The sequence below is a fragment of the Bicyclus anynana genome, chromosome 3 (genome assembly GCF_947172395.1).
Source record: "Bicyclus anynana chromosome 3, ilBicAnyn1.1, whole genome shotgun sequence".
NCBI lineage: Eukaryota > Metazoa > Arthropoda > Insecta > Lepidoptera > Nymphalidae > Bicyclus > Bicyclus anynana.
The window spans coordinates 10887424-10900154 of NC_069085.1; the positions used below are offsets into that span (position 1 = coordinate 10887424).

The 12731-nt window shown below is 38.0% G+C and overlaps 1 protein-coding gene across 1 annotated transcript; it reads right to left on the bottom strand.

Moving 5' to 3' along the window:
• Positions 1-994: 994 nt before the first annotated feature.
• On the bottom strand, positions 995-12461 carry LOC112058560 (kinesin-associated protein 3). The gene is made up of 11 exons (XM_024099466.2): positions 12232-12461; positions 11960-12127; positions 11104-11342; positions 9667-10231; positions 9246-9346; positions 6457-6696; positions 5637-6036; positions 4872-4990; positions 3910-4072; positions 3308-3380; positions 995-2648 (listed from the first exon to the last, which is right to left on the bottom strand). Exons 1-11 carry the CDS (start codon positions 12293-12295, stop codon positions 2537-2539), a joined length of 2244 nt encoding a protein of 747 aa, XP_023955234.2. The 5' UTR covers positions 12296-12461; the 3' UTR covers positions 995-2536.
• Positions 12462-12731: the final 270 nt, after the last annotated feature.

Genomic DNA, 12731 nt, shown 5'->3' on the forward strand with positions numbered 1-12731 from the left:
AGAACATAACAATATTATAATGTTATTTGTCGCTTTTTAATTTAGTGGCTACGTTTTTAGGTTTTGAAGTCGGTTGTATTTTTTTTTATAATCTGACCCAGAGGTTGTACTAGGAATTACCACATTCGTCTGAGACCACGGGTCGTAGTTAGAGAAAAGAGGGCGCGGATAGGGAAAATTCCAGATACTTATAAAAAAAATCCTTTCTCTATGCCACAGGCACATGTCCATAAAATCGCATTTTTTTTAATTAAAATTATGTTTGTAAACGAGAGCATGCGATAGCCAACACCTCATTATAAGAAAGCTGAAAGTCCAAGCTTCAACCATGGGCAAATATGGTACTCGAGTATGTTGGTACGTTGTGGGTATGGTAAGTTGCTACCTTTTATTTTTGTTCCTCAATTTTCCAACAGCTCTAACATACAAGTCCAGAAAGTATTATTTTCATATTTTCTACGGGACTCGATGTAATAATATCTTTAGACTCAAGGCAACACTTTGACTCTTAAAGTTTAATCTTTAACGGTGTTATTCGAAGGATTGCTGCGAAGCTAAGTGACTTGCCACTGGACGATTTCTCATAATATGCTGAGGATATTGAAATACAGTTTTTCACTAATTCCATAGGAAACATAGATTTTCCAGGATAAAATGAGCTTCTATGTTGCTCAAGAACCTCACTCATCTTTCAGTGAAAGAAAGTCCCAATAGAATAGGTACAGGAAACCTTCAAGCCAACCAACCCCTTAACTGCTCGATTGCAAAGCTACAGTTTAAACACCTGTACGGACTCGTAAATCTATGCTAAACACGATGTTATGTTGGCTTCATACCTTAGGCATAGGCTGATGATTGATTTTCAACCTTCTTTTATTTTTAACTAGATATCACAGCGTAGACAGATATCGCAGTATAAGCGACCAATATAGAATTAAGGGTAACTGTACCTACAGTAACTAGGTTAAAAATTCAGTACAAAATAAAACGACTGTTTAATGTCTGTATAGCTTATTAATTTTTTTTAATACTTGAAAGATTGCATACATTATAGCTTGAAAAATGTATCATTACTTTATCATAATAGGGTAGTTGACTCATCAAATAATAAATTAATATAAACAATATTAATTCCGTATAGTATATGGAATAAGGATCGGTTGTATACAATTTTTTAATAAACAATAAAATTTAAAACTCAAGTTAATTATTGCGTATGTTATCTATTTTTTCAAACGCCAAAATCAGTGTTCCTTTACGATCCAGACTTTGACATGACGACCGACAATGCTTCCCGGGCAACACAATCACAAGCTACACAGCGTTTTCGCCGGCGAAGACGAGGTCCCTGATATCTAACATCACACGGACGTGGGTTTTCTAACTCACGATCTTGGGGCGTCCGGACTGATTCATTCAGGTCACCTCCTCCCGAATGGTCCTCTAAGCCGAGGTCCGAGTCTCATAGGACATCCTTAGAGTCGTCCTCTATCTTTATTTCAGCCTTCGGGTCTCATTAAGTGATGCTGCTGCGCTCGCCCAAACCCCCCGGTGTCGCCGTAGTGGTCCGACATCGGCACTTACTCAACTCAAAAAAAAACCATTGTCTGCCATTTCACATGTCAAATTAGAACATGACCAAATTTTTTGCTTTAAAACGATTTAACTCACATAGTCCAATAATTTTAGGCATTTTAAACCCCTAAAACGACTGGACTAACAGTTTTAATCAAAAATTTAATCTAACGTTACTATTGGGGAATGTGGGAGTAGGTATTTAAGTCTCAAAAAAATCATGTAATTTTTACGATTGAATAGAACGGTAATGAACAATTTAATGCTGTTTTTAAAAAAGTGGCAACTAGCCTATTGTATGTGTATCCTTCTGCAATATCAATAGTGTACCATAACGGAATCAGCGGCGGACGAATCTTTTAGTTTAATATTTACACACGATGTTTAGTTGGCTATGGAATGGACGTTTCCAGGCACCATCATGCTCTAAAGATCTCAACAATGCTATTGATAAAAACTTGTATATATTTAAACAATTAAGATTTGTTTTAAAATTTTAAACTATCGTGAGTGTTATTCATATTAATTTATTATACAAACACGGCTAAAACTCACGTGATACAACGTCGGGCCCTTAGTCATGAGCTGGTTCTTGCGCTGCTTGTTGCGCCTATCTCATTTTAAGATTAAATAGGGAATAATCGGCGACGTGTGTAAAGGTTATCGTATAGTTTAGTATTTTTTTTTATACAATTTAGTATCTACGCTTGGCATATTCGGCATGTAATAACACATGTAACATGATAGTAGGCATTTTTAATTTAAATACTTCTTAAAAGCGCAAACAAGTGTTTGTTAATTTAAGGTTAAATTAAGGTGTTTATAATAAAATATTAAAAATTGGCGCAAAGAGCCACAATTTCACATCGAAAGAGCTGCAGGTTGCTGACCCCATCGAAATAGCTAGATATTTACGTGCGTGCTTAATAGTTAATACCGCAGGTACGTGACTCTAGGAAATCTATGAGAATGCATGAACACTCTTCGTGAACTGTGTTTCATCTTCTGATGTTTTTCCTGAAAGTGAATCTGACAATCCTAATAACTCATCACTTTGTCCGTCTTGAGTATTTCTGAAAAAAAAAAAAAACAAACTTAAAAAACTACAGTTAAATAAATGGTCAATTCCTTTTTTTTTTTCAAATATTAATAACGCAAGGGCGTGTAAACTTTTAGCATTCTATATTAATTAATACATATAAACAGGTATTGAAACCTGTACAGTATACATAATATAAGTACAATTGAATTGACTGACTTTCAAAGAACTGGGTTTTCGAGTAGTTATTAACACATTACATAAATTATAATTTTATTTAATACACTTAACAAGTACGTTAATTTGCATTGAAACAAACAAGAAATACTTTTATAGAAATTTTCGTTTCTGGTTGTGTTATATATGTTACCGTTAAATTGTAAAATACGTTACTTTATAATCTCAGTTATGATATTATAATCTACCGTTATATTGTGAACTGAAAATACTGATTACAATTTAACGTGTTATTTTTCTGTATATATACGCTATCGGAAGTTAAACTTTATCTGTTAAAGTTACACAAAAACTATATATGAAGGAATTGTTATCCTTTGCAATAAAATAATGCTGAAATAATTAACTAGACGCGTATTTTATGATAGGAGTGCGCTGGCATGCCACGCGACTAACTTCTGGCTAGTCTAACATATTTGCAGAAAATATTGTTTACTGTTAATTAAATTATTTTACCTGCTGTTTGCGCGATTGTAGTCCGCTTCACCAGAAAAGCTGTCTGAATCGTCGTTAAGGGATATCTGCGAGTCTGTAATAGCGAAACATTTTAAATTAAATTAACTGCTTGATTTTTTTTTACAACTATTTTTTACAAGTAGCCTTTGACTACAATTTCAAAATGAATCTTTTCGGACTAAAAATATTTGTGTTATAAGTAAATCTTAAATTGTGTCCCTTTTATCGCATTCTTATATTATGACCTAGCCAAACTTATTCATTAGAAATGAGGAGATCCGCAGAAGAACCAGTCACCGACATAGCTCAACGTGTCGCGAAGCTGAAGTGGCTATGGGCGGGGCACATAGTTCGAAGAGCCGATGGGGTACCAAGGTGCTGGAATGGCGACCCCGCACTAGTAAGCGCAGTGTTGGTCGACCCTCCACCAAATGGACTGACGACATCAAGCAAGTCGCAGGGATTCGCTGGATGCAGGCGGCTCAGTACCGTGATGTTTGGAAGTCCCTACAAAGCCTATGTCCTGCAGTGGACGTCCATCGGCTGATATGAAGACCCTGTATAATGCCAATAAGCATGGAATGATATAAAGAATCGCTGACCGGAGCTGGTGGTGGCGAGGCGGTGCGTGGTGAGGTACTCGGCGGAGAGGTAGGGCGGCAGGTCGTCGGGCGCGTCCCCCGCGCCGCCGCCCGCGCCCGCCTCCGCGCCCAGCGTCTCCACCACCGACAGCCACTGCCCGTTGTGGCACCGGAAGCGCTCCACCTGCGCAACCACGCTCGTTACACCTAGCGGACGTTTGCGACATACTCCGCGTGGAGAATTGTTTATAACATGGCAACTTCGTTTGTAATACTCCCGATGGTCCGCGCGGGGCCGGGGGGGCGTGTAGCGATGAATGAAAACCCCATGACTGATGCACCTCACTTCCCCGCACGCACGATTTCACACGTCGCCCGCATATCATGGGAGTGTCATTAACGAACTTGCCAGATTATAAATAGGGTACTTGACTCATATCAAATTTAATATAAACAATAATAATTTTGGAATAATGGTACATTTGGTACATGGAATAAGGGTCCGAAATATACATATCATTATTAATTAAAAGTTAAGGATTTCTTGTAAAACTTAAGTTAAAAATCTTGTATTTTTTTTAAACGCCCCGTTTGGTAAAGCCAGGATAAAGCATTTTTTAACGTGACGTCAGCAAATATGATATTGAGTGTAACTAACTGATTGGCTGGGCCTGGGACCTTCTATAAAGTACTGTAGTATTATCATAATTATACAACGATAATAAAATTATTTTTTAAACTAAATAAAGTAATACATACTTAATTTCATTTTCTTTTAAATGCAAAATAAAAAAATACGAAAATGTATGCAAACATAGGACATATTATTTCCCACATTGGAACACATAATATGTATGTGTACCAGTTTGTCTTTACCTCTAGAGACTATAACATTTTTTTTTATGAAGATGTGGCTATAAAGAGTTGTATAATTAATCTTCTATATTTCATAGTTTCTATAACGATTAACACAAAAAGATTACCTTAATTCTCGCTGCCCAATCATTTTGCATTTGTGAAATGATGTCGAGACAAGAATCGCACATCTTCCGTATTTCAGCATTTTTGTCTTGCATGAGATCTATCAAGTACGCCGGTGCTTCTGTAAAACAAAAACAATTCTCCACGTGATATTAATCCCAAGTTAGTTTAACTTGGGATTAATATTATAAATTTGTTATGGTATATTCTTCCAAGAGGTATTTATTTTGTATTATTATTATTTAATTATACTTATAAACATTATAATACACACAATAGTGCATTGGTTGTCACTGGCAACATGAATGGATTCTCGGAGTATATATGTGTGATCGAATCAGAAATGAGGAGATGCACAGAAAATCCGCAGGGCACCTAGTTTGTAGAGCCATTGGACGTTGGTGGTGGTGGAATGGCGACCCTACACATAACATCGAGCGTGATGGGAGTCGCTCAAGATGGTGGTGTTACGAAGTATTTAAAAAAGTCCATCGTCAGATATGACCCTCATGATAATGATGATACTGCTATTAAATATTCGATGCAGTGCCGTCACCAGTATGCCTAGCATGCGACTATGCGTAATATCTCGTAACGAAACAAAGTAGTTCCAGTCCCATCTCTTTCGTCCCAACGCAACGAAACACATAGCGATATTTCCGGTTGCACTGCTATTGGTTGACATTTGTCTATTTCTCTGCACGAGGTACGTCATTTGATCGCATGTTATCGAGTGAGTGCGTCGTAAGAATGTCCGGAGCACGTACCGGTGCTGGAGACGAGGTGCGCGGCGGCGCGCGGGTGCGCCAGCAGCTGCCGGAACGCGAACACGGTCTGCAGCACGTGCTCGTCGTCGGCCTGCCGCTGGCGCAGCGCCGCAACCAGCGCGCCGCCCGCGCGCGCCGCCAGCGCCGCCGCCGCGCGCTCGTCCGCCGCCAGCGCGCCCGCCGCCACCACCGCCTCCAGCACCAGCTCCGCGTCGCAGCCGCGCGCGCCGTCCAGCCACTTCAGGATGCACTCGATGAGGTCGTAGCGCTCCACCACGGCGTGGATGTCGATGTTGTTGTCCACGGTCAGGATGTTGCTGAGCGTCCCCAGGCACTCGATCACGAACTCTTCCGAGGCGTTGCTGCTGGTGACCGCGTCAGCTATGTCGCCGACGAACTCCTGTAAATTTAAACAAAGTAAACTTTCGTGGGACCTATTCCAATAGAGTTAGGCCAATACAAAAACTCGGTCATAGCTCATTAAAACAACCGGCCACTGACTGGCATTACCTCGCCTTCCGTTAGCTTTATAAAGACACTAGCGGACCCGGTCAAGCTTCGCTTTGACTAATTTACGCTTCTTTCCTACCCTTCCCTACTTCCACCCTGCCCCTACCCTACCTCTGTGTAACGATTTTTAGCTTTCTACCTTGAAAACTACGAAAAGTTCCATATGAAATTTATTTCACTCCCACTTTTAAGGGATTAGGGATAGGAAGATAAGGGACGAGAAAGACGGACACACACACTTTCACATTTATAATATTAGCATGGACACGCATCAACTCTGTGGGATCAGTTCGTTCGCACTAACACTAACCACAAAGAGAGGCTTGATCTGCACATGGTGCGACAAGTTGCGCACCAGCTTCATCAGCATGTAGTTCCGGTGCCGGAAGGCCCGCGCCAGCAGCTCGCGCAGGCGGCCTTCGGCGGACATCTGCTGCGCGGCGCGCTCGCACCACGCCAGGTTGACGCACAGCGCCAGCAGCACGTCCGTGGTGCCCGGGCCTTCGCAGCTCACTTCGCTGTTCACGTTCAGCAGCAACATGTCTGTTAGCTGGAATTTGTTCCTTCTATGTTATTTAATGGTCATCATCATCATCATCATCATCATATCAGCTGATGGACGTTCATTGCAGGACATAGGGACTTCCAAACATCACGATACTGAGCCACCTGCAACCAGCGAATCCCTGCGACTCGCTTGATGTCGTCAGTCTACCTGGTGGGGTGTCGACCAACACTGCGCTTACTAGTGCGGGGTCGCGCCATTCCAGCACTTTGGTCATAATTATCAGTTACTAATGTTATAAAGACTAGCGACCAATGCCGGATTAAGCGCAGGGCCTGTAGCAAATTAAAACAGGGGGCCCTTTTAGGTTAAAAAAAACAAATCCTAATTTGATTTTTCCCCCAATAGTGACCTTCATATTTAAAAGTTTTAAGGTTCAAGATTTTCCTGTAATCTACAAATAGGAAGCTATACTCTGTATATTGAGAGCAGTGATAGCCCAGTGGATATGACCTCTGCCTCCGATTCCGGAGGGTGTGGGTTCGAATCCTGTCCGGGGCATGCACCTCCAACTTTTCAGTTGTGTGCATTTTAAGAAATTAAATATCACGTGTCTCAATCGGTGAAGGAAAACATCGTGAGGAAACCTGCATACCAGAGAATTATCTTCATTCTCTGCGTGTGTGAAGTCTGCCAATCCGCATTGGGCCAGCGTGGTGGACTATTGGCCTAACCCCTCTCATTCTGAGAGGAGACTCGAGCTCAGCAGTGAGCCGAATATGGGTTGATGACGACGACGACGACGACTCTGTATATTTAATTTTTTCCAAATTTTACGTTTATTACTTCACAGACTCAAGTTTGAATCAAGTTTGAACAGTACGAGTATCCTTGAATAACTCAAAAGCTATTCATTTTAAAATGATTCTCTTAAGAAGCTCTTTCATTTGATGAATGTGGTTTGCAAAAAAAAAACATTTTTCCATATTGCCTACCAAAATTGACCTTCATATTTTTTTTCTTGGGCCCCCATCTGAACGCGGGGCCTGTAGCAAATGCTACCTACCGCCTTATGGCTAAATCCGGCGCTGCTAGCGACATAGCTCAACCAGACTGAAATGGCAATGGGCGGGGCACATACTCGTAGTTCGAAGAGCCGTTGGACGTTGAGTCCCAAGGTGCTAAATGGCGACCCCGACAGCAAGCAAGTCACTTTACAGGGTTATGATATTCTTAACACTTTCATTACCGCTACGATTTTCACGATGTTTTCTCGGGAGCCGCCTACATTTTACGTTGGACTCGCTAGGTGAGTCGCCGGCGCTGCGATACGAATCATTCGACTCGCCACGCGAGTTCAGTGGCATTGCGTTAGGGTAAAAACTATGTTCTGTTATTTTTGTGGCCGTGACAGTGTACGTTACGTGTTTAAAGCAATTAACTAGTATATGGTGTAATTTAACAAAAAGAAAATGGCAAGAAACACTATAAATAAACGAAAAGGTAAGTTTGTTTCGTAATTTATGCAGTGGCTCTCAATCTTACAAATACTGATTATTGTTGATATCTTATATTGTTTTTATAAACAGATTTTCTTATTATATGTATAGATGTTTTGAGTAAAGTTCGAAAGCCAAGTCACAATGATAGAAAACAAATATACGCGTGCGATAAGGAAAGGGTCGTGCTTAACACTAATCTATATATAAAGAAAGTCGGGTTTGTTACAACACTTCACTCGAGATTGACCAATGAGAGCTTGGCAAAAACAATGTTATCAGTGCTTTTATTGCTTACTAACCAGAGCGTTCATGTTAAAAAATACCGGTTCCTTTTGTTTTGCCGGCAATTTTTAACAATGCGAAGGGATCCTCTTTCAGTTGTAACTCTTAAAGTAATAGACCGAGAGTTGAGTTTGTGTTTTCTGCACCGTTCGTTTAACAAAAACGCAAGGACAGACTCAAAAACTTAGAAGTACCCATTTGGTGAACACCAAATTCGAGCCCCTACAAGGTGTCGAACACAATCCGCCGTTGTTTTACGAGTGAATGTGACTTTTGGTAAAATGAAAATAAAAGTATCTACCTTTTATATATTTCATTTATAAAAGTTTGAGAATCTATGTTAGTGAACTCGCCTAGCGAGTTCAAGGCATTGCAGAATAGTTTATTTTCTTTCGATTATAAACTGGGTCTGCACACCCGGCCCACCACGTTATTCATTAGATTAGTGTATATTTAGTCTTCAGTATTATTTTAAGCAGAAAATACACATGCATTTTGAAAAAAAATTGCAAAAACATTGAACTCGCGAGGCGAGTCTACGGCGCTGGAATAAAATTTACGTGGACTCTCCGGGCGAGTCGGTGGCACTGAACGTGTTAAAGGATTTGCAGAGAGGGGATTTGGAGCTTCAAGCACAAACAATGCAATCGTTCCACAGATTGCAGACTGAATTTTGTTATTTAGTGTGTTCATAAACAAATACTATGAAATAATGGCAGTACAATGTTAATTAAGTTATTAAGAAAACAAATTTTTAAATTTCTATGAATATGTACAATATATTCTAATAAAAAATATTATATAACTTACAAGTTTTACACAGTCCGATTGTGTGAACATGACTTTGACCCGATCATCCAAGCTAAGATGATAAAGTATTTTCATTGCCAAATTAATATGCTTATCGTCACCTTGAAAAAAAGCAATGATATTTTGATTAGTTTCACTTACAAGTATTACAACAATACACAATGAAAAAACTACAGAACCACAGGATAGGTAGGATTTTAAATATTTTTTTAAATTAAAGTCAGGCTCATAAGGAGTACATGGGATTTTCAGATTTTTGCTTTACCCATCAGCTAATATTTATTTTGATCAAGTAAGCACAAATAAAATGTGCTTTAACTGCTCAAGCAGTCATGAATTCTATAAAATTTTACACAATTGAAATCGCAGGGCACAATTAGTACTATAATAAAATGATGAAAATAATTAATTTGATACTTACTTGTAAATTGAACAAACTTTGGTAGTAGATTGACTTTCACCATCTTGTTGCGTAGCTTAGTATCAAAAGTCAAATTAAAGAGGAGTTTCAAGGTAACATTTACTAAGTCTGCATTGGGAGAGTTTAACAATGGAGCTAGTTTCTCAATTATACCTTTAGAAGCCATGGCATTTTTGTTTTCAACAAAAATGGACAACTTTTGCAAAAATGAAACAATGAGTATAAGGAGGTCAATGTTAGAATGTCTTTCCATTGCTCCAATCAGTAATCCAACTACATCTTTCTTATGCATTTTCTCTTCCACTTTAACATTGTCAGCTATGTTCAAAAGCATATAAAATGCAACTCTCAGCAACTGTTCCTGTCTCTTTGACAGTGTCTTCAGTTTTCTTTTCATTTGTTCTTCATCATTCTTTGATAGGAATTCATCAGACGCATTGCACAAATCTTCATGATAACTAGAGACTATGGACCGAGATTTTTGTATGTTCACATCTGCCACCGCCCATGTGCCTGATTTAGGTCTCCGTTTTGGTTCTGGTATACGACTCTTTGGTAATTCATTCTGCAAATATTTTAATTAACTGGTTTATGAAAAATTATTTTTATATTTGATAATTTTATTATTTAAAAAAAAACTTGCGAGGTGTCAAGGGAAACCAGGAGGAGGAAGTTCGCTATCGCAATATCTATCATTGTTACTCTGGAGTTCACAGCTGTCTTCAGGTCACGGCTTACAACTATAGAAAAACATTACCCTCCTTCTTACACAGTCAGGTAAAAAGTGCCTGTTCAATTTTTGGTCCTCAATTTTTTCTATCTAGCCCTCTTTCGCAACGTGCGATAAGGAACCTCATTCTCGTTCTCTGGTTTTGAATATCAATTAAATTAAAAAAATCTTCTACTGAAATTAATGAAAAAAACATTTACTATGAATAGAAACATCGACATCACAGAGTTTAACTAAATACATGAATCAATGGCAACATTTGTTGTACAGTTTGTACAGTCCACAGTAACAATGAAACTGCACAAACGGACTGCTGCACGCTCGGCCACTGCAGTTTTATCAAATGTCTTTAAGAAAATTAGCGTAATTTTTTTTCACACTATGGACATACAATGAACTGCACAGTCTATTTGTGTTTACAGTCTAGTTTTATTGTCATTGTGTGGTTTGGGTATTAGTTTGAGTGTTTGACTGCTAACAATCATTAGCAACTCATATTTGACTCACTATTCAGAACGAGTCTTCTCTCAGAATGAGAGGGGTTGGGCCAATAGTCGAGTTGTTAGGCCCATGCGGGCCCAATGGGAATTGGCATTGGCAGAATTAAGAAAATTCTCAGATATGTAGATTTCCTCGTGACATTTTCCTGCGCCGTTTAAGATTACTTACAATATAAATTAACAATTAAATTATACTAAAATACTTGCTTTGTCTGGCATGATTAGCTGTTTTTTACCCTCAACTTTTTCTTTCCACTGGTCATATCTTTTCAGTTCATAATCTATAACATCCATACATAGAGAACCAATTTTGTACTGAATTATGACTGAATGAAATTCAATATAAGTTGAGAAGCAGAAAAATGTATACACAATATTCGTACTGAGCTCAATACTTCTTTTCCATTCTTCTCTTAGAACTCTAGAAAGAGCACTCAACAACGCCTCTGCAAAATTAAAGAATGACAAATAGCTTGATAATTAAGTTTATTCTGTCAAGACCCATTATGTTGAAAACATGTTGAGGTATCCAATTGAAATTAAGACTGTATATTCAGGTTTAGTCCCTTAATGACAACAATATTTTATGCTACAGATAGAGCACTCAAAACTGAGGTGGGCAAATATGCATAATTATCTTAATCTCATTTAGTAGCTTATTAAACAACGAAAGTTACTTGAATAATTAATAATATTTAAATATTGTCTACAATGTTCAACTTGTGTGTTCAGGAGGTGTAAAAACTATATAAAGTCAAATATTGTAAGTAAACACAAAATTTTCCATGTGTGCGCTCAGTGGAGTTGCTAAATTCAGATCCCTTTTTGCAGTGATTTTGTAGGAACATAACATATCTATAGTATAAAATATTGTTGCCTATGGCAGTGATAAAATAAAACTTCACACTGCGCTTCTCTATTTGTGTTGTTCTCTAATTGGCTATTGGTGTTGTAAAGATGCTAATGTATGTCTCAACAACAAAATACATCAACATCATTTAATACACCAATTTTAAATTACATTTTTAGACCTATGCCTTTGATCAATCTTTAAACAGCTTACCATTTCTAGCCAGTTCTATTAAGTTGTCTGGATTTCTTGCTAGTTGTAAAATAAGAGCTGACCCTTTTATTTTCTCAGGAATGTCATCATAAAGTAATTCAACATAGTCGTCAACATGACCTAGGACAGCAACAGGCACACTTTCAACAGGACTCATTGCAGTCAACACTGTAAGACACACAAATTACAATTTATATTTTCTGTCCAAATAAACACATAAAATTATTTGGTCTCTAAAATAATGGTAATAATTAAAAATATAAACTTCATACACTTCAAAACAGATGGTTGCTGTAAATCAATACACGGTCTACTGGAGAAAGAGACAGAGATCATTGACTAACAGTGTAGAAACTTATACATTGACTTTGTATTCGTGATTAATGGATAATACAAAAAGCTTGCCAAAACATTTGTTAAATCAGAAAATTAGTATAACTTTGGTAGTATTTTATTTATTGATTTTTGATTTGTCAATGTCAATCAATTTTAATTTTGACCACAGACGATTTTGACATAAAATTCATTTTTCTAATTTCTTCATAGCTGCCTTTGTTTGTGGCTTTAAGCTCGAGCTCTTCTAAGCCTTAATTTTTATCTATAAAGACCACAGGGTAAAAAAATTACTTATTTTTTGGATTTTATTTTTAAACTTGGGTTCTAGTTAATTTATTTTAGTTACCATTTTAATAGGTATACGGGGCATAAGTTACTCACAAGAACAAATGTCCAGGGCCGTAAACTAAATTAAAAAAAAAATCTTTAGACCTTC

Bases quoted from the DNA above. Each gene is read 5' to 3' on its own strand.
- LOC112058560 (XM_024099466.2), bottom strand. From the start codon at position 12,295: ATGATCTCTGTCTCTTTCTCCAGTAGACCGTGTATTGATTTACAGCAA. The intron at 9,347-9,666 runs GTAAGTATCAAA...CTTTTTTTCAAG, and splicing joins AAAGTTTGTTCAATTTACAA to GTGACGATAAGCATATTAAT. The intron at 4,073-4,871 runs GTAATCTTTTTG...GTGGTTGCGCAG, and splicing joins ATTGGGCAGCGAGAATTAAG to GTGGAGCGCTTCCGGTGCCA.